The following is a 20,522-nucleotide window of genomic DNA, read 5'->3' on the forward strand; positions in this document are numbered from 1 at the left end:
AGAAAGTGGACAAATTATCATTGAAGTCCATCATAGACCACTGCTAGCTAAAAGGTTGTTGCATCTGGTGGGTGTTAAGACACTGCCACACAATAAGTCTATATTACAGAGTGAATATGAACAATCAGGGATTTGAGTTACCATTTTAAAGCTATAGATAACCTCCAGACAAGGTCTAAGGTGCACTAGCCAGGCTCAGTGAGTGCTAAGCAGAGATGTGGCAGTTGTCACTGTTGCTGAACTCCCAGCAGGAAATAGAGGCAAGTTTGGCACCCAGCACCTCTAAGTCAGGATTCAGAAGTCACACCAGCTGTGCAGAGATATGCAAGCATATGTTGCTGTTCCAGAAATAAAGGACTGTAGATTTAACAAGTACCCATTTAAGACTGGTGTCAGATATTAAATTAACTTTAAAAAGTAAGAGGAATCATTGAATCATTGAATGGTTTGGGTTGGAAGGGACCTTAAAGATCATCTAATTCTAACCCCCTGCCATGGACAGGGACGCCTTCCACTAGACCATGTTGCTCGAAGTCCCATCCAACCTGGCCTTCAGCACTTCCAGGGACAGTTGAAACACTTTCAAGTGTAGTCTGCAAAAACAAGTAACAAGCTTAAAGTCCAGCAATTCAGAAGCTGATCCACTGCTTTCTAAAGTCAGGGTAAAGTGCATGTCACATGAGTCCAGTAAATTTGATGCCAGCAGGGTGACTTGGTTTGAACGTTTGGCTATTTTTAACTGGTTTACTGCAGGCTTGAAAATGTGGACTTTGAGACACAAGAATAAATTTCTAACTGTAGATATGTTCTCTAAAATTATTAAAATAATTCAAAAGTATTAATTTATCAAGACAGTTTAAGAGATCCTAATCTTTCTTCTGTTGAAGTCAGTGGAAAAACTTCAATTAACTTCAAAAGGAAGGGATTCTGAAATCCTGTTGAAAGATTATAATTGGAAGATTAACTGTATTCATCATTTGAATTCATCCTTCCTGGCTTAGCATTTTGATTAGTAAAGTCCAGCTCTAATCTGTATCAGAAGATTTTTTTCACACCGTGCAATATTACCTTCATTCCTGGATTACCCATGGCAATAGCTTATTTTTGCTGAGTCTGAAAATGTGGTATAAAAGTTACCTCTGATTGTCACAGAGGGAATAGTGTTAACTGGAAAACCTCTTTGGTGCTTCTTCTTGTGACTCGTATTTAGAACGAGCTTGCTGAGTTTCTTCTTCAATATAGATGTGTTTACTTTTGTTTAGGGAAGGATGCAAATCAGAGGACTAATATGTCATCCTCAAAAACTACCCTTTGTTCTAATTTTCTGAATGTTCATCATTGTCATGGAGTATTCTTTCTATAGTGTTAGTCTGAATAGCTACTACCTATTATTTATCATTTGGTACATAAAAGACAATAGAAATTCAGCCATATTTAGGCATTCAAAATCGATAATTTATTCATTTCCTACCCTTCTGTTAGAAAAATTAAGTAGAATTGGGTTCAGTTTCTTACCTTGAAACAGATTTCTTGGAGAGTACCTTGGGGTACTCTCCTAGCTCTTTTTCTGAATGTTTTTCAGTTCAGCTGCACATTAGTGTGAAGTGTACTGTGTTTAAAAGCTCAGTGAGACTGCTACAACCAGCTATAACTATAACTGACACTGTACATACGTAGCCTGGATTGTTTACAGCCACTTCTGTGACATCTATTGTCATATGCATCTTTTTTTCCAAGGGGCTGGAAGTTAATGCAAGTTTGGCTGTTATGTATATTTTGAATTTTTATATTTTTCATGAAAGATGCTGTTAAGAATGAGTTACTTTTGAATAGCCTACATATATTACAGATGGCTTACAAACAAAATACCTGCTAAAAAGGGAATCTTTGCCATCTATCCAATTTGAAAAAAATAAAGATCTGCAGTCACATTCTTGTGTTTCCTTCCGCACTGGAGAAACATTAATATCCAGCACGTTAAAATGAATGAATTTTGCAGGATACTATTCTCCTTGCCTTATTCAAGGCTTAGTGAGGAAAGGTGAAAATACAGATGGCATCCAGGATGTTGATGCCACCTAGTGTTGAAAGAGTTACTACGCCACGCTTCTAATTGCAGCTGGCCAATTCTTTCCCTGAAACACTGTGCTCGCAAAAGGGTTCTTGAAGGAAAGAGGCTTATTTCACAGAATCATTAGGGGTGGAAGGGACCTTTGGAGATCATCTAGTCCAACCCGCCCGCCACGGCAGGGACACCTAGAGCAGGTTACACAGGAACGTGTCCAGGCAGGTTTCAAATGTCTCCAGAGATGGAGACCCCACAACCCCCTGTTGCTGTGAGGTCACTGCAACAGGGGCAGCCTGTTGCAGTGCTCTGCCACCCTCAACGTAAAGAAGTTCTTCCTCATGTTAAGGTGAAACTTCTTGTGTTTTAGTTTATGGCCATTGCTCCTCGTCCTGTCACTGAGCACCACTGTAAGGAGTCTGGCACCATCTTCTTGGCATCCGCCTTTGAGATACTTATATTCATTAATGAGATCCCCCCTCAGTCTTCTCTTCTTTAGACTAAACAGGCCCAGCTCCTGCAATCTCTTCTCTTAAGAGGGATGCTCCAGACCCCTGATCATCCTTGTGGCCATCCACTGGACTCTCTGCAGTAGCTCCTTGTCTTTCTTGTACTGAGGAGCCCAGAGCTGGACACAGGACTCCAGATGTGGCCTTACCAACATCAAGTATAGGGGCAGGAGCATCTCCTTCAACCTGCTGGCCACAGTCTTCCTGATGCACCCCAGGATACTATTGGCCCTCCTGGCCACAAGGGCACAGATCATAGTCAACTTACCATCCGCCAATACTCACAGGTTCTTCTCAGCTGAACTGCTCTCTAGTAGGTCAGACCCCATCCTGTACTGGTATTTGGTAATATTTTAATTTGTTACAATATTTAAGTTCCTCTTGATGTTAAGAATTATAATAGTGTTGTGGTTCATCACAGGCAGTTGCATATGAAAGCAGATTCTTGTCTCTCCTTGGAAGTACTCTTTTCCTCTCTCTTAATTCCCTATCCATATGATTAATATCGCAGACATCACTCTGCTACTCACGAAGTCCAGACTTCCTGGGTCAGTTTAGTCAAATTCTGGAATTGAGTGAATGTAAAAATGCTAAACAACACTAGTATATGTTTTTCTTCTTCTGGTAAAAAACCTCTCCCACTTTAAAGAGATTCCCTCAGGCTAGCTATACCAAAGGTTATCCTGAATGTTTGTCAGATGTTTCAGGATTGTGCTCTACTAGTGTTTTGCTGCTATAGTTGGAAGCATCTCAGCCAGTAGGGCTGATACTACTTCCCAAATAGCTGCATTTTTCTCTGGTTTTCATGTTTACACCATTCACAGCCTTTCTTCTGTCTCTTCCCTGAGTAGTATACATTTTAATGCTTTTAGTTTATCTTTCCAAATATTGTTTTTCCAGTTGCTGATTTTTCTGCTATTTGTCAGTTCCTTCCTGTGGTGAGCAACCAAAAGCTAGGGTGTGAGGTTTTTTCTGTTGGAGCTGAGTTGGTTTTTTTTTTCTTGGAGCAAACAGTGTCTGCCTGAAGTGAACGAGTGTGTTAATATTGTGATCTTTGCATCGTGTTGAAATGAAATGCAGTTATTAATTGCTTGGACTTCAACCACAATTCCAGTGTCAAGATTTTAAAGGGCAGGAAATATTTAGAACGCTTACACTCTTTAAACTTTGTTTAATGCCGAAGAACCAGTTTTCAGTTACTCACTGCGTATCTTGGGAAAGGAGAGGAAAGGGATATGAAGCATTCTGAATATGAATCACTTCTGTGTCATCAAACCATTGCTAAGAAATTAACAGAGTTTTCCCTTCTGCAGTTGGGTTGTGTTGGTTTTTGTGTGCCCTTTCTATAACAACATGTCTGCTTTCTTCACTGACCAACTAAATACAGTTAAAAGTCTTCTCATTAGTTATAAATAATGAAACATTTTTCAGCCACCCTGAGTCTTTGCGTCTGGGCTTGAACACAGTCAAGAACAAACCAAATTTCAGTCTGTTTGGAATGAGGTAGGCAGAATCACATGCCGTGTCCTTAACTTACAGTGAGCTCATGGCAGGGTGTTATTTTTTTTTCTCTCTTCTTCTCGTTTCGAGAGACAGTGTAAAAGCTGTAGAAGGCAACAGATACAAGACTATTACCTCTTTACTGCTATGAAGGTCTGGTTTCCGTGGCAGGCGAGGGAATGCAGCTGTAAAGCAACCATGAAAGCTGAAGTTGTAAAGAAGAGAGAAAAAAAACCCAAATCAGAACTAAACAGAGAGTAAGATGTAGTGGAGCTGCATGAAAAATACCATATTTCTCTCCCAGTGAAAAACATGAGCAAGAAAACAGAAGACCTGATCTCCTCGATGCTGTTTACTTAAGTCAGTGCTGGTGTAGAAAGCTTTGGAAGTTCTTACTGTTTAGATGCACTCATCGCACCTGCAAACTCTTTAAAAGTCTGTTTATTTTCTGTTCCCTCTGACTTGCCATATGACTTTATTTGCAGATTTTTTTGACTGTATGCTTTGTGTATGTCAGTTAAAAGACATGTCCTATTGATGTCTTGTAGAAATGCGTTGCCCCATCCTCCAGAAACCAGCAGGTGTAATGGTTTTCCCTCCCAGATGTGGGCTGGAGCCTGCCCTTTCTGGGACTGTGTGCCAGCTGAGCTGTCCCCAAGGATTCATCTTGTCTGGAGCTAGAGAAGAGCTAAGGTGCATTTCATTTGGGAGATGGAGTGCAGACATCCAGGAGGCTCTGTGTAAAGGTAAATACCAGCACAAAATTATTTCTGTGTACACATGTGTGCAGGATTGAAGGGAAGCACACAGCAAATAACAGTGTGGACAGGTTTGAACTGGGGAAAGCGTGATTTAAACAGTCTGTAAGAAGGGTTGCCTGTACCCTTGACAGCTTGGCTGTCAGATTTACCTGTAGTTTGTAGTAAAAATGTGGAGTTCAGAGGTTGCTGAAGTACGGTCTTATAGTGCTCATCATTAACTTTCTCTCCTGGGATCCATCTCATAAGTCCGTTTTTGGGAAACTGCCTGCTAAAAGGCCTGATGTGCAGGTAGATTTGAAATTTCAGAGTAGACGTGAAAGCGCTTATCTTAAGGTAGTCAAAGTGGAACCCATGCTCCTACTAAAACAACAAGTACAATAATACTATTACTGGTTTAGCACAAGTTTATGTAAGTCCTGCTGTTGGAGTACATTTGTAAATGCTGTGTAAGCCCTGGCTGACAGACTGTAAAGGGGTGGTTCATTTCAGTTGTCTTTGAACTGACTACGGCTGTTGACGTGCCCTGACCAACAGTGCTCTAGAGTTAAGGCCAAAATTGGCTGACAAAATTGCACAGGGTATGAAGATGGGCAGAAGATGGTTAGGTGCATTTGAGTATGGTTCTGCCATGTTTACCCACCTCTTCCAGGAAAGTTAGGTGATTTATCCCCGACATACATGCACACTGATTTGGAAGGAGTTTGGCTTTGGATTATAGGAGGATACAAGCAAAGGTGCATTTTGCCTGTGAATACACTGTTCACCTAGTGAACAGTGAATAGTTCATGAACTATTGTGCTCCTAGAACTAGTGCTTCCAGCCCAGAGTGGGGCCCTCACTAGCCACTGGGTGAAAGAAGAGTACAGAAAACAGTTACGGCAGTCGTCATGCCAGGTCACTACAGAAACAGAGTTGGAAACTTTTTTCTCTGTAATGGCCAGGAAGATTTTATCCCTCTATTTAAACATATTATTTCTACTCTGTGATGTATCACATTGTTTTTCTGAATCTTTTGTATAAACCTGTGCCAGACCACAGTTTTTAATATTTGATGGGATCTCAGCACAAGGCTACAAGCTGAAGTGTTTAGATCAAGATAAAGCAGCATGGCTTGGGTTCAAGATTTTAGATATTGCCAGTGCATAAAACCCTAAAATAAAAGGCACCAAGAAACAGTGAAGGTTATTCTACCTTCATAAAATTAACAATTGCATTTCAGTTGCTTTCATTCTTCTTGTTGTCTGTCTCTATTTTGCTGCCAACATACTTGACCAGTTCAAAATAGCCATTTTCTTTTTGACTTACTTATTAGTCTTTCTACAGAATTTCACTTTTAAATGGAATTTGCCCCAGCCTGAACGCTGTGGTCAGGGGAGTGTGAACCATAACTGGTAGTAATTTAAAAGAGTGCCTTTCTAATAAAATTTTCATCAGAATGGGTTCAGAGGAAGACAAAATCACTTGTATTTATGGCTTTGCACTCTTAATTACAGGGTTTAATTGCCTGAGTTATGTCTTTACTTTAACTATGTCGTAATAAAAATATAAGTGATACCAGTTCTGAGTTGTTTTAAAGCCTCCTGGGTATAGATGAGTTCAGAACTGAATGCATCCTTGTATCATGAGTCTAGAAACCATTTATCAAACACTACCACAGCAATAAAATAACCTGACCACATATGTTTTGGGAGGCCCTGTGCCAGGGAAATGAAGTACTCTAAGTTTGTGTGAGAAACTTGAGGCTTAAATGCTGGTGGTGATGTTACTCATATTGTACCACCAGTCCTTTGAAACAATCCAGCTTTGTCACGTATGTCACAAGAAGACTCCATTTGTCCTGCATAACACCTTGTAGCAGGACTTTATTAAGGAGCATTTCCAGCAGCTGCTGACAGAAATCTTGCCATTGTGTTTCAAGTCGCTTCCACACCATGCTCCAGGGAATTTGAGAGTCATTACTGTCGTGTTCATAGTACATAGCTCATGTCACAAATGCCTTTTTTTTTTTAATTCGCGGATTTCCAGAAACATGTGTTTTTGTTTTTATGTGTCAGCTGTGTGGGCAGTGAAAGGATAGAGAAGCCGTTCCTTTTTAATGAGTATATGTATGCAATAAAGAGATGAATAATAAAAGAAGCCAATTAATTCTGTCTTACTTATTTCTTGGTTTACGGTTGCACGTAGAAACCAGAGTCTCATTGTGCTCATTGATGTAGAAAAAATACAGGAAAAAGTAGTCCTTTCCCCAGAAGAAGTTATTGTTTATGTGTGAGCCTGTAGGCAAGAACTAAAAAAGGCCAGAGACAGGAAGTTTGCAAGAATATGTGGGTTTATATTCTAGGCAGCACAAAAAACAGTGCTTATAACAACTTACAGTCTAGCTATTATAGATGTTTTATTTCTGTAATCCCACATATAAAACTAGTTTGTCTTTTTCTGGATCAGATATTGAAGCTCCTCGGATCCACTGTCCAGAAGATATTGAGACTGAGACTCTAGAACATCATAACTCTGCTAATATCAGCTGGCAGGTTCCAACAGCTGAGGATAACTCTGGAGATGAGGCAAGTTAAAATCTATACATTTGTGCTGGAGTTAGTCTTTATATAGTTAGCTATTTCAAGCTGATTTTATGATCCAGTAGAATTTCTTTCTTCTGATAAGCACGAGTAGAAGAAAAATCTGCTGAAAAGTTTGTATCTTGAGAATTCAGCATTTTCTGCCTTGGATAGGGTTATGCAGTCATAGGACACTGCATGGTGTTTAAGTACATAAAATCTCATATGGTTAATTTATGTGGTCAAAAGGAAGAATGTGCCCTTGTTTATAAGATGTAGACAGCTGCTTTAAAAATGAGCTCTTAGAATGTGAAGAAGTTTAATAAACTCTTCTCAGAAGGAAGTAAACCAGTTCATTAGTCTAAAAGGCTAACAAGAATGTACTGTGATAAGTAAAACTTTGTTTCAGCTTGCCAAGTGAGAAAGAAAAATCTTATTTACCTATCCAGTGCAAGGTTCAGACATGGGCCTTTGGTTACTATGGGTATCAGAGGTCTGGAAATGGAGTTATGCAAGGAAAACTTGCTCCAGAGCTGTTTCATAAAGAGTAACATTCTCTACAGGCTCAGACATGATCAAGTTACAGCACCTGAGTGCTTTATCATGAGTCAGCAGAGGAATAGTGACTCTGTGTGTGCTTTTAATTTGCTGCAAACACAGGAGTTCTTTGCACTTGGAAACTGTGAGCTATCCCAGTAAAAGAGTTTTAAGTTCACACAATTTTTGCTGTAGCATAGCCATAGTCAGCTATGCTGACTGTAGCTCTGCTGGAACAGGGTCATTCACCAGACTGTAGAAATCAAGTGCCTTAGCTCTTAACTGTAGCTGGTTTGTCAAAGCCACAAATTGTCAGATAAACTGCTTTTTTGACATGAAACCAGTTCCTTCAAAGAGAACTTCCTTAAGACAGTTTTAATGCGTATGAACGAGACGTAGACAGCATGCAAATGTCCTTTACTCCAAATGTAGGGTTCCTTGGTTGTGCCAGAATATTTTGGAGCATCTGTGGGCTATTGACTCACAAGCATATGAAAATTAAAACTGAATATGTAAGTACTTACAGCCCACAACTGTCTGCTCCGCTCATCCTCCAGGTCTGCTGCCCTTGCAGCTGGAGAGCTGAACTACAGACAAAGCAGGTCCTGATCTGGCATAGTATGTGTTCAGTGCAATAAGGCAAACAAGAGTTTTCTTAATGCACAGTACTGTAAACTGCAGTAGGTCAGGTCCAAATCCTGGCTGAGTAAATCCCTGTTGCTATAATGAAGGCAGTCTTGAGAAGGGGAGCAGAGCACTCTGATATGAAGTCCACCCTCATTACTTGAAGAGACTATTTGCATGAAGAATAAGTAGGCTTGATGTTGAAGGATACTATTTTGTGGCCATTTCTTGAAATATGAGTTCCGTGATTACTAACCAGCTTTGTCTTTTTAAATAACAACATTTTCCTATAAAAGGTCTCGGTTCACGTTACCCCAGCTTTCATACCACCATTTCTTCTCCCAATTGGCAAAGTTGCCATTACTTACACGGCGACTGATAAGTCGGGCAATGAAGCAAGCTGTACGTTCAGTGTCAAGGTTATTGGTAAGTGCTGGTAAAAATCACTGGAAAAGAGTCTGTCATGGTTGAAGCCTTCTAACTTTGTGCAGAAAGAGACTATGAGTCACTGTTGCCTTTATGTGTGCAGGTACAAGCCCAGGAGTAATACCATCTCCATAAATGCTTTGCTGATCTTTATTGTGTTGTCACTTACTGCCTTCATCATATTTTTTTCTTTTCTTCTTGAAAGACTCCAGCAAAGTTTTCAAGGTTCCCACACATTGCTGATGCAAATCATTGTTTTAAGTATTTCTGTCAGACAGTTGTGCTGTTCAGAAGTCCTGTTAAACAAGGTTTGCTCTGTAGAAAGCAAACAGAATGCAGAAACCATGAGTTCAGCAGAATTAGTTTTTTCCATTCCCTTACCATCTGCCAATAGCAGCAGCTTACAAGTCTGTTATATTTTATATATATGTAAGTTCCGTTGTGAACTTAAAACTGCTGTTTACCTGGATTCTTCTGATTGTAGATTTCATTTGAGTGTGGCAACAGTTCGGTAAGCTAATGCCATCCCTTCAAATTCTGCAGATGCAGAACCTCCTGTAATTGACAGATGCAGATCTCCACCACCTGTGCAAACAATAGAGAATGAGTACCCAGCAACATGGGAAGAACCACAATTTTCAGACAATTCAGGTGAGGTAGTGTGCCCAATAACATGCATGCAACAGTGGAAGGCTAGGGAATTCCAACCTGTGCACCCTTGATCCCTGGGGAGTTTAGGATTTTTGGGGTTTTTTTCCACTTAGCTTAAGAACAAGTAATTTGGAAGACAAGCTACCATTTTCTTCTCCACTTGTCAAGGTTGGGTGTCAGTAACCGTCTTTTACTTATTGGTGGTTTAAGTTGTCTTTTAACTCTTGTAGGTGCTCCACTGACTGTCACTAGGACTCATGCACCTGGAAATCTCTTTCCCAAAGGAGAGACAACAGTTCAGTATACAGCTGTGGATCCCTCTGGTAATAACAGGACATGTGAGATCCACATTGTCATCAAAGGTCTGTTGTCTTAATCTTCTGGTCAAGAGTGTATAGCATTGCTTTAACTGAGCATCATAAAGGATGCAGTGCTGCTTCACTTTCTCATTTAGTCTCCACTTTTTTAATTAGTTATTCCAATTTTAGTTTTGAGCAACCTGAAGGCAGTCAGGATATTTGTTAGCACCAGCAAATAAATTGTCTTAAGACTGAAGCAGCACAGCAGTGAATGTGGTCCTATAAATTCAAATTAGGTATAAAAGCACTGAAATTTTGATTCATTAAGCAGTAAAACTTAGAGTAATGGATCTATTTCTTTCTCAGTGACAGATACCATATGAAAAGAATTAATAGGTGTTACTGATGTCTTACTTCAAATCTGTAGTTAAAAAGGAAAATTTAATGGAAATACTTCTGGAATTACCTACAAATATTGCAGCAGATAGTAGAACACTCTTCAGATTTTAGAAGCTGTCTGTACCTAAAGATATGCTGGCGCATCTGTGTTTATTGCATAGACACCTTTTCCCAACAATTCACTTTCTTCTTTAAAGGCCAAACAATAAGTTGGCAGATGATAGATAAATAAGGATGAAAATTCTACTTCATCTCTGTCCTGTAATGCCTATCACTCAGTTGGACATCTGTATAGAAAAATCTCTTAGTGAAAAGTATAGGTTACTAGAATTCATTGTATGAAAGTTCATGTGAAAATTCAGATCAATGTTTTGTATTATTTTAAGAAGTACGTGCTTGAGCATGCACCTTTGGAGAAGAAAGGTTTGGGTCTTGCATTTCTGAGCTTTTTCATTTCTCATACATATCACAAATTTTTTAAGTCTTCAGGTTGCTGGATCTCAAATTCCTGTGGCAGAGTTTGAGATTAGTTTAGCAGTAGCCTGATCCTGCCTTTGTGGAAGTAACACATAATACTTCCACAGACTTTTAACAAAGGCAAGATCAGGTTGATACTAGGTACTTCTGGAAATCCTATCAGTGCTGTTTTCCTCTGTGCTTACTTACTTCACTCCATTTATCAGTACATAAATCTTTGTATTTTTCATAGGTTCTCCCTGTGAAATTTCCTTTGAGCCTGCGAATGGTGATTTTATATGCACATCAGATGAAGTGGGAGTTAATTGCACGTTGCACTGTGCAGAGGGTTATAGCTTTTCAGAAGGATCAAGTGAAAACTACTATTGTGCATATGAGGATGGTGTCTGGAAGCCACCCTATTCTCCGGAGTGGCCTGGGTGCTCTTGTAAGTCTTGCTGTTACTAAGTCTGCTACTCATCAAGCACTATGCTTAATGAAGAAGTAAATGAAAATATTTTAGAAATTATGACTTCTATTTAATCATAACAAATCTTCTCTATTCTCTGCCTCCAAATTGTTCCAAGTATTGTGAAAGAATGCCTGGAAGTCCCTAAATATATTATTGCAGAAGCTGTTTAAAACACAAAAATAGCAGTGAATTTGAATCCTGGAAATCACAAAATAGCAAAAAAGGCGAAGTAGACAAGGTTTGTCGTTATTTTGAATTGGTATTTGGAACAGGTAACTTATAAACACTAACAGTGTCTTTTCAAAAGGAATTTCAACAGTATTTGCAATTTATTGATCCAAATGCACAGTGCGTGCTGTACATACATATCTAATTGTCACCAAATCAGAAGCATTTATGTATTTTGGCTGAGGTGGACACATGCAAAACTGTGGAATTTCCCAGCTTTGATGACATTTTAATAATAAATGTATTAGAGCTACATATGAAGCCAGTCTTGGCACCATGTTGCATCCAGTTCTATCAGAGTGGATTTCTTGGTTTCAGCAAACATTTCCTATGAGCAAATGAGAGTTATGTTTTAGAGCTACGTATCAACTTAAAGTCTGTAACTTAGACACTTAGGAACTTTGGTTTGCTTAAATTCTGGATGAGAATTTTCCATATTTACCACCATTAGTAGTAGGACTTTTAATATATATTGCTTCTCCTTCAGTAAAAAGTAAGTATAGAGTTTAGTTGAGAGCACACAAGTTTCTTCCATTAAGAAAATGGTGAAATAGATAAATGACAGACCTTTTTTAATGTCTGTCAGCTTTCGCGTTAAATTTGGTGCCTGCCAAAGGGCCACGTTCAGCTGCATTGGCTGAGGTATGAGCAGTCCATTTAAGTTACTGATTGAAAGACAATGCTTCTTAGCTTACCATATTCCAGTTTTAGCCTGAATGATCTTGCTTTTGCTCTGAAACTTTTGCAATGACCAGTAAAAATATATTTTTCTTATATTTTTCAGTAAATCGTTTTGCAAACCATGGGTTCAAATCCTTTGAGATGCTCTACAAAGCAACACGATGTGATGACAACAATCTTCTAAATAGATTTACTGATGCATTCCAGAGTGCACTTGGTAAAATGGTAGGTTAGTAAATACTCCTTCCTTTCATGTACTTTTAAATGTACGCTTAAAAATGCACCATTTAAAAAATGTGCTTTTCCCAGTTTACTGATTTCATACAAGGAAAATACAATAGAAACCCATAAATGAAATCTGTGCTTTTTCAGAAGATGACAAGTCTCCTTTAAAAATAAAAATGATTCCCTGGCATTTTAATGTAATTCAGTTCAGTCTTCACTGTGGAGTTACATAGAACAGAATTTGTAGAAGTGTCCAAGTAGCTTAGGGACCCATCACTCACAGATATTCAGGAGGTTTCCAAAGAGAACCTTTGCAGTTTTGAAAACCCCAGTCAATTGTTCCCTAACCTCAGTGTTGTGTTTGAAAGCTGGATGTGATTATAAAATATATGTATTTTATATAGAATACGTATAACATATCCATATAATATAATGAATATACATGTATACAAATAAATTCGACATTTGGTGCCTAAGCTCAGGAACTTAAGTCCAGTAGTGGTGGCTTAAATAATTTGCTCAGGTTTCTTGAGTTTCTCAGTGCTCTCTCTTATCATTAAGAACTGCATGTCCCTGAATTTGAAAAGGTATCATGTTCCTTCTCTACCATGTCCCTTGTTTTCCACTTCAGTATCACGATCTCCCCTCTTGCTCCATGAGTCTGTCCTCAGCTGCAGAGTAGAAGCAGCTAGGCTCTAGCAGCTAGAAGAGCTGGACATCTCAGGAGTGGATGTCCAGGCCTAGTGTGACAGCACTGTGCCAGAAGAGAACACTGGGCATTTACAGATTCTTTGCAGGACAAAGCCCATATGCTAAAAGTTTCTCCGCTAACTAAAAAGCAATATTAGCACATACAGTTGATGGACAAACTCCTTCAACTTTGGAATATATGTCAGTAGCCCTTGTCAAATGGCTGAAAACTTACTTCAGGCAATCTCTGACACTTGGACCTAAATATCTGTTACTCTTTTGCCTTGCTTCTTGCCTCCATTCCAGCAGAGAAATCTTGGATGATTTTATTTCTGTTCCTTTCGCTTACGAGCCAGCTACCACCAGGTTCCAGTGCTTAAACCATTACTGTTGGCAAGCAAAAGATAATAAGGGAAAAATGCTTAGTGAGCTGCCCAAGCAATTGCATCATAATGCAACAATCTGTGAAAGCAGTCAGAAAGGCTGTATTGAATATGCCTATGCCTATTCCCAAGAATTTAAAATTCTAGTAGAGATCTGAAAAGGGAGAAGGAATCAGGAGGAGCCAGCTTTCCAATGAAAATTAATATGGAAAAAGCAGAGCAATTCCAAAACATGACCTAGAGCCTCACTTGCTTGAAACCTGTCTGGAAAAAGCAAGAAATACAGATCTTGTCAAAACTCATGCGTTTGCATATTCTGATCTAATCTCCACTGCTTTTGTGTAGTATGAGAAGAAATCGGCGATTCCAGAAAGGTTGTGCTGAGTTTTCTGTTCTGTGGTTTCTGTCCTCAGACAATTTGCCCTGTCCTCTGAGGCTTCTTGGTGGAATGCATGAGTCCCTTTCTATCGGTAGGGAAAGGTGGATATGAAGAAATATGGTTTGAAAGCTAGAAACAAAGTGACGGCATTGTTGTAAACCTGACAGAATTACAGTTACATAGCTGGAAAAACCACAGATGTTTTCAAATGTGTGAGCTCTCCTGTCATCTTCCACAGGGAGAGACAAGCCTGAACTTAGTTATGTATTGTTGGATTTCACATGCAAGAATGGTTAACTGAATGGATGTCTTCTTTTATAAGAAAGATCTTGTATAACAAAGAGCTTATATGCCTACAAGTTGCCCTCTTATTTCCCAGATGTCTCAATAGAACATACTTCTTTCAGCAGACCTTGCCATGGCTATAAGAGACATTAAAGGGAAAATCCAGTGCCACTGGCTGAATCAATGCTTTACATTGTAACTAGAAGTTTCTGTAAGTCGCAGGAGGAGGATATGTGGTTTTATTTTTTTAATGTTATTCTTTTTTATGTTGGAAGGTCCCGTCATTCTGTAATGATGTTGATGATATTGACTGCAGATTGGAAGATCAGACACAGAAACATTGCTTGGAATATAATTATGATTACGAAAATGGATTTGCGATTGGTAATTATTGATTATATATACTCTTAGCCATTCAGGTTTAATGCAGCACAGTTCCTTTTGTTCTGAAGTAGGCAACGTGTTGTGTGAGATACTTTTTAAAAATAACCATAGGGCTCTTAAGATAGTAAGCAGTTACATAATAGGTTTTATAACAGTATTATGGAACTGTTTGCTGTCTGGTTTTGGTACTGCTTCCTATATAGCATAGAGGGAAAATGTACTGAGATGCCTCCTAATGGGGGGTGGGGAGAAGCTTACACACACAGAGTGCTACAAACCTGCTTGGTTAGCTTAGAGGAAAGCAACTTTTTAAAAACATACAGTTTCAAAGCAAAATACTAAAGAAGTAAAATAGATGATTCTGGAGATTGTTAAGAAAATGAGGACCATCCTTGATGCTTGGTCCAGATCAGCACAGAACCCTCACAGTGTAAAGCTATACAAGCTTAAGTTTGCTCATTAGCCGTGAAATTACTTCCTGTATGCAAGGGCAGATTTTGCAGGATGACTGTAGCTGTATCAAAATGAAAGCTGTGGCAGTCCTAGTGATTGTTCCCACTTTGCTTTATGCCAAGCAACTTGTCATTTTCAGTCCATCTTTAAACAGGTTAGTGTCTATGTTGTACTGCTGTTGTCCTTGGCATTTCTGAGTCCCTTGGGGGTGCTCAGAGCAGAAGGGCTAAATACAGATAACTTATGTTACCTATCTTGGCAGGAAGCATTTTGGCAGATCAACATCAGAATACATACATAGAACTGTGGCTCTTCCACATGTTTACAGTGGAGGTACTTGTTAAGAGCTTCCTTTTTCTTCCTGTTCCCTTTTAGACATGCTTCACTGAGTATGAGAGCACATTTGTTTGTAATCAGACATGGTGGGGCTGGGTGTCCAGTCTGCAGCTGTCATCAGACTGGGGATGAATACTGATGACAGCTGGAACTAACCTGTAAAAGGCACTTGCAGGAAACAGTGTTGAGGACATGGGATATAGAGTCCTATTCTTTTCTGGTTCGTGTAAACCTCTTAAAATAACATGGCCGTTTTTCTGGAGTTTCACATGATTTTACGCTGGGGGAGGCAGGAGATGAGAACTCTTCTCAGATTGTAAGTGACAGCAGTTTAGAAAACTAGTTGTGGAATACTTGCACAGTATTAACTGCAAGGCTGTGGGGTTAACTTGTCCCAGTTTCCACTGTAAATTAAGTATAATTTTCTTATATTTACTATAATTAAGGTGATTGCTAACAAGTATTTGGCAGAACTTTTTTCTGTCTTCATGTTTTTAAAAATAGAGCTAGACCAATGGAAGAGACCATGCATCTTTATATTTAGGCATTGTGAAAAGGTAGATTATTTACAGAAACAACTGTTTAATTGTTTCTGGTTGAAAGCGTGTTACAGGTGAGGGATGTTATAGAAGGAGTGAATTTGACTCACCATGCATAACAGGAAGTGCCTGTCAGGAGAGTATAAATATATAAGGTGATGATGCTACCAGCCTTTTCTGAGAGGACGGGCAATGGTAGAACTATTCGGGAGCTGTGAGAAGATGCAGTGGAGACATGTGGCATAGGCCATGCTGTCTGTCACTGAGCAAAAGGAGGAAGAGAGAGCAATATGGAAATATTTAAGAAGATGTTGCTGGCAGGAGAGAGTCTATGCAAGACAGGAAGGGAAAGAATTGTAACCTGTACCTTTTATATCAGTATTTCTTTAAAGCTGTGGCTAACTGCACAAGATTCAGAATTTCTAGGATATCAGTTAGGAGTGAGACTGTTTTTTCCTAGTTTCTTTAGTCAGAATGCTGGTACAGTAGGCACATGTGCAGAGGCAAAGGCAGTGCACATTGTCTGGAGATTCAGACAGACCCCATTCTATTGTGGATATATTTTAGAAATAAGTATGGGCACTTATTTTCCACATGATGTTGCTTTTCTTTTTGTTCTTTCTTAATGTCTCACAGGACCCGCTGGGTGGGGGGCAGCAAACCAGCTGGATTATTCCTATGATGATTTTATTGATGTAGCACAAGAAGACTTATCCAGGCATCTCTCTGCTTCTGTAGAGGCAGCACCTGCTCGAGTCAAAAGGCATAAGCTGAATGTTCCAATGACCAACCACAAAATCAAGTTAATATTTAACATCACAGGTGAAAGAAGTAAAAATATCGTCCTTCTCCTATTCCTTCTCCTTAAAAAACATGGTTTTAATACATTCAGTAAAACTTAGACTTCTGTTCACAAAGCCTGCTGAAGATGTCAGTTTTTGGAGACATTCATAGACCCATTTCATCATAGGCTTTTTGCTTGGTGGAAAGATTGCAGCTTCATATTCATGGAGAGCATTTGCACATGGTCTGCTTTCCATTTTCCACTTGCAAGCTTGAGTGTTACACTCTTGATATACTCCAGAGTGCACTGAAAGTGCTGACTGTAAAATCTGTGTGCTTTTTGTGTTTTCTGTTTATATTCCAGCTAGCGTGCCACTGCCCGATGAAAGGAATGATACATTGGAACTGGAAAACCAGCGACGACTCCTTAAAACTCTGGAGATGATCACAAACAGGCTGAATAGGACTCTCAATAAGGAACCCATGTATTCTTTTCAATTTGCATCCGAAGTCATTGTAGCTGACAGCAACACTCTGGAGACTGAGAAAGCCTTTCTTTTCTGCAGGCCTGGTTCTGTGCTGAGGGGGAGAATGTGTGGTAAGCCAGATGATTTGCTCCCTACATGTATTCTGAATCCTTTTGAAAAGCTAGATTTTAGTGGATGTTTGCGGAAGGTTATGGTTTGACACAGTTCAGTGCTTGTGGTCTCTCAGAACAATAAACTGCAAAAATGCTTTGTGCAGTTTGACTTCCGGAGGATATTTATGTTCCTAACCAAGGCCTGTGGAAAAAAGACGCTTTTGTACCCATGATTCTAATCCCATGGGGAAATCAGGCATGTCCACACTTGGTGATACAGAGGAAAATAATGCAATCTTTTCATGCTATTAGTCTCGTGGGTGATGTGTAGCTAAGATAGGGAATTGGATTCCATTTCCTGTGCATAATGAAATCTTTGCAGTGTTCCAGAGAGAGACCCCATTTGCTGAGGAACAGAGTCACATTTCACATAAACAGGGTTTGACTAAATGGAAACTCGAGAGGCAAGACAAGAATATGATTGTGCACTCTGAGGGGAACCTTATGTTTCCAACATTACAGTCAACTGCCCTTTGGGTACCTATTACTCCCTGGAACATCACACCTGTGAAAGCTGCTGGACTGGATCCTACCAAGATGAGGAAGGGCAGCTGGAATGCAAGAGTTGTCCCTCTGGTAGCTATACTGAGTACCTACACTCTAGGAGCATCTCTGAATGCAAGGGTGAGAACTTTGTCTTCTTCAGGCAGCTGCTTCTGAATGTCTCCTTTGTTATATAAGTAAAGAGAAGAATCCAGGTTTTCACCACTGCTGTAGCATGTAGAGGATGCCTGGGCAGATATTTTAAGAAGAGCTGGCCTTTGAAGCTTTGTTTCATTTCTATCTTCATTCTTCAATCTTCATGGGCTCATGAGGTTGTGAGTCCATTCTGCAGGGACTAACACACTTGAAATAATGCTGTTCTTGTCCTTGCCAGCCCCCCCATCCTACCATGATCAAAGATAAAATACTTGCATCCTACACTGCAGTGCTGGGGCACTGAGCACCTCAGCACCACTCTCTCTTTGTGACTTGTTCTGAAAAAGAAGTTTCTAGTTTTATTTCCTGCTTATTGTCTTACCGTTAATTTTGTTGATTAAAAATGAGTAACTGGGTTGCAATAAATCATTTGTAAAGCTGATTGGAAGAGAATTAATTGGTTAATGATTCACAATTAATTTTTTGCTCTTTGCACCCAGGAGGTGCTTCATAATAGAGTAAACTATAGAAATGAAAGTCCCCATAGTGTGTATTGTGATTTCAGCATCATTTTCTAGGAATCACGAGCAATGTTTCCTGTTGGACATTGCTTAATCTTTATCAATTCTTCTGCCTTATAGCTCAGTGCAAGCAGGGTACGTATTCACCTAATGGTCTTGAGATCTGTGAAACATGTCCACTTGGCACATATCAGCCAGCATTTGGATCCAGGAATTGTATCTCTTGCCCAGAAAATACGTCAACGGTAAAAAGAGGTGCAGTGGATGTCTCAGCTTGCGGAGGTTTGTAACAAAACGGCCTATGTATTTTTTTTTAATTAAATTCTAGAAATTTCTAAATGTTGTTTAAAGATCAGCTAATGTAATCCGGTTCATCTGCCTGAGATGGAATTTTGCTTCTGGTCAAGTGTGAACCAAACAGCATTTCCCAGCAAAATGATAGGTCATTTCCTGATACCCTGATTATTTCAAATGCCCTTCTTTTGATTTACAAGATAGATTCTTATCTAAAGATTAATAAAACGAGATATGTGATGGGTACCTAGAAGAAAATAAAATCTTTTTCTTTACAGAAGAGAAAGAGAATGATAGGATGTTTGTCACTATTATCTCCAAACAGCTTCCACATCTTCTGTACCAAAATACTGAATTTTAACACAGGATGTTCCATAACTTCTCAAAAAATTCTTCTCAACTGTCTTTCTGCAGCTTTGCCACAAAGATTCCTAGGGGAAACAGTCTACAGGGATTAATGGCACAAAATAAAGACTTGACTTTTGTCCTTATTCCTTCTTGAATGGTGAAACGGGTGGGGGGAGGGAACAAAAAAACCAGGTGTGAGAGATAAAAGGGAAAGGAAGTTGCATATGAAAGCTTCCCCCAGAAAAGCAAAAGGAATAGATAGAAATACTTCCCAGGTATTTCCGTAGTCCTTTGAGAACCACATGTCACCTAGCAGCACGATTTAAATAAGCATCTCCTAGAGTTATGAATAATTCTTGGCAGGTTTCATCCAATTCCTTTAATTCTGAGGAGAGACTATGAGGGGAGGAGAGAAAACAGTCAGAAAGAGGTGGGGAGAGGTAAGGTGAGGGTGCAAGTGATCACTCAAAAAATGTTCTTTTTTTCTTGCAGTACCTTGTGTTGCAGGCGAGTTCTCTCGTACAGGTTTGACACCTTGCTACCCTTGCCCCAGAGACTACTATCAGCCAGACCCGGGAAAGTCCTACTGCTTGTCTTGTCCCTTTTATGGAACAACAACTGTCATTGGTGCCAGATCCATCACAGATTGTTCAAGTAAGCCAAATTACCTCTGCTGGACAAAATGAATACAGGACACAATAAAAGGATGGCCAGCAGTAGTCTTAACAGGAAACATCCCACTTAGTCTACTAACAATTGTAGACTTTCCATTTCAACCAGTGAGGTTCACAACTGGTTTTGCCTACTGGTGTGGCCGCCTTGTTATGTAGGAGTGACTGTGCCATACACGCCAAGGCTCAGTAACAGAGTATAAGTAAAGAGTGTGTGTATACACACACATATTGTATATGTATACTGTATATATAAACTCACTCTATATATATACACAAATATGAATATGCATATATGTATATAAATATACATAAAATATATTTCATGTGGACACACATATATATGTATGTTAGAAATATATCTGCTTGGAAATACATATTAGTGTAAAATGTATATAAAATAGTATGTGACTACTGTAAAGTTCACTTTTTTCCCCCCAGGAATCCAATTTTTTCTGCACATTTTTGGATGCATTACTAACATGCAATTATTACGCCCTCATGGAATAGGGATTTTGCTATACATTGTTATTAACGTCACTTTCATATCTTTCCTCTTTAGGTTTTGGCTCTACTTTTTCAGCAGCTGAGGAAAGTGTAATGATGGTACCAGCCTCTCCAGAAAATATCAGCAAGCAGCACAAAGTCAGCAGTCAGGCAAGGACAAGATAGATTTTCCAATGTTACCTCAAATGAAAGAAAGAGTACCTTATGCAGCAGTAAATGACTAAGGCCTTTTTAAATGTAATTGTTACACTCTCTGTATTTCCTGAAGAGATGAGAGTG

At 39.3% G+C, this 20,522-nt stretch overlaps 1 protein-coding gene across 1 annotated transcript in view; it reads left to right on the forward strand.

Moving 5' to 3' along the window:
* Positions 1–20,522, forward strand: part of SVEP1 (sushi, von Willebrand factor type A, EGF and pentraxin domain containing 1) — a 125,831-nt gene that overhangs the window by 50,153 nt on the left and 55,156 nt on the right. The window contains exons 7-20 of the mRNA XM_030471193.1: positions 4,623–4,820; positions 7,281–7,399; positions 8,851–8,980; positions 9,524–9,631; positions 9,862–9,993; positions 11,039–11,233; positions 12,270–12,391; positions 14,404–14,512; positions 16,477–16,662; positions 16,988–17,221; positions 17,726–17,887; positions 18,544–18,705; positions 19,558–19,719; positions 20,299–20,393. Of these exons, the coding sequence (XP_030327053.1) occupies positions 4,623–4,820; positions 7,281–7,399; positions 8,851–8,980; positions 9,524–9,631; positions 9,862–9,993; positions 11,039–11,233; positions 12,270–12,391; positions 14,404–14,512; positions 16,477–16,662; positions 16,988–17,221; positions 17,726–17,887; positions 18,544–18,705; positions 19,558–19,719; positions 20,299–20,393 (2,114 nt within the window). The remainder of the gene's footprint in view (positions 1–4,622; positions 4,821–7,280; positions 7,400–8,850; positions 8,981–9,523; positions 9,632–9,861; positions 9,994–11,038; positions 11,234–12,269; positions 12,392–14,403; positions 14,513–16,476; positions 16,663–16,987; positions 17,222–17,725; positions 17,888–18,543; positions 18,706–19,557; positions 19,720–20,298; positions 20,394–20,522) is intronic.

Source organism: Strigops habroptila, chromosome Z (assembly GCF_004027225.2).
Source record: "Strigops habroptila isolate Jane chromosome Z, bStrHab1.2.pri, whole genome shotgun sequence".
Lineage (NCBI taxonomy): Eukaryota > Metazoa > Chordata > Aves > Psittaciformes > Psittacidae > Strigops > Strigops habroptila.